At 33.7% G+C, this 1622-nt stretch overlaps 1 protein-coding gene across 1 annotated transcript; it reads left to right on the forward strand.

Annotated features, from left to right (window-relative positions):
• Positions 1–203: 203 nt before the first annotated feature.
• Positions 204–971, forward strand: LOC112019513 (uncharacterized). The gene has a single exon (XM_024052032.2). The coding sequence runs from the start codon at positions 204–206 to the stop codon at positions 969–971; it is 768 nt and encodes a 255-aa protein (XP_023907800.2).
• Positions 972–1622: the final 651 nt, after the last annotated feature.

Below are 1622 nucleotides of genomic sequence, written 5' to 3' on the forward strand. Positions count from 1 at the left end.
AATGATGTTATTAATGAAGTGTTGCAGAAAACTCCAAAAAACAGCAAGCTAACCCATCTTGATATTCAAAAAGATATTGTGAATGCAGCTGCATATAAAACTACCAATGCCATCATCAAAGATCTTGACAATGGGTTCTTTTCAATTTTAGTTGATAAGTCTCATGATATCTCAATAAATAAATAAATAAATAAATAAAACAAATGGCTGTTGTTTTGTGTTATGTGGACAAAAAGGGAATTGTTACAGAGCGATTTCTTAGTATTATACATGTAGCAAATACCTCCACTTTGTCTCTAAATGCTGCAATTAAATTTTTATTCTGTAAATATGCATTGAGTTTATCAAGACTACGTGGGCAAGGTTATGATAGGGCCAGTAACATGCAAGGTGAGTTCAATGGTCTTAAAACTTTAATTCTGAAGGAGAATAAATCAGCATTTTATGTCCATTACTTTGCTCATCAACTTCAGTTGACTCTTGTAGCTATTGCTAACAAGCATACTAATATTGCTGAATTTTTTAGCTTGGTTAGTAAAATAGTAACTATTGTTGGAGCTTCTTGTAAAAGACAAGAATTTTTACGAAATGCACAACTTGCCAAAATTACAGAAGCATTGAACATGGGTGAACTTGAAAGTGGGCAAGGTTTGAACCAAGAGACAAGTCTTAAACGTGCTAGTGATACACGTTGGGGATCACATTATAGGACAATTCTCAACTTGATTTTGATGTTCTCTTCCATAGTTGATGTACTTGAGATGATTGAAAAGGATAGCCTACTCTCTGAGGAAAGAGTTAAAGCTCAGCCTATTTTAAGGTCAATTCTATCTTTTGAATTTTCCTTTACTGTACACTTGATGAAAAATATTTTGGGAATCACAAATGAGTTGTCAATAGCATTGCAAAAGAAAAATCAAGATATTGTAAATGCTATGACACTTGTTAAAGTGTCTAAGCAACAACTGTAGATGATGAGAGATGATGAATGGGAAGCTCTATTGACTGAAGTATCCACATTTTGTAGCAAGCATGAAATTCCTATCTTGAACATGTATGAAATATTTGTAGTTGGTGTGAGGCCACGACGCAACGCCACACAAATTACAAATTTACAACACTATCATGTTGATCTATTAGTCATAGATCTACAACTTCAAGAGCTTAATAATTGTTTTTTAGAGGTGACTACTGAGTTGCTACTTTGTATGGCTTGCTTGAATTCAAGTGATTCATTTTTGGCTTTTGATATAAACAAATTGACCCATCTTACAAAGTTCTATTCATCTGATTTTTCTCAGACAGATGTATTGGCACTTAATAATCAGCTTCAGACTTGCATTGTTGATATACACTCCAATGACGAGTTTTTAGAGCTTAAAGGAATTGGGGACCTTGCTAGAAAGATGGTGTGGAGACAAATAAGGATGTTATATGTCCATTGGTATATTTGCTTGTGAAGTTAGTTTTGACCCTTCCTGTTGCGACTGCAACAGTGGAAAGAAGTTTTTCAGTAATAAAATATATCAAGAATGAACTTCACAATTGAATGGGGGATTAGTGGATGAATGATTGTTTAACTGTGTACATTGAAAAAGATATAGCACGTAGGATTGATAATG

This window comes from Quercus suber, unplaced genomic scaffold (assembly GCF_002906115.3).
Source record: "Quercus suber isolate HL8 unplaced genomic scaffold, Cork oak 2.0 scaffold_979, whole genome shotgun sequence".
Lineage (NCBI taxonomy): Eukaryota > Viridiplantae > Streptophyta > Magnoliopsida > Fagales > Fagaceae > Quercus > Quercus suber.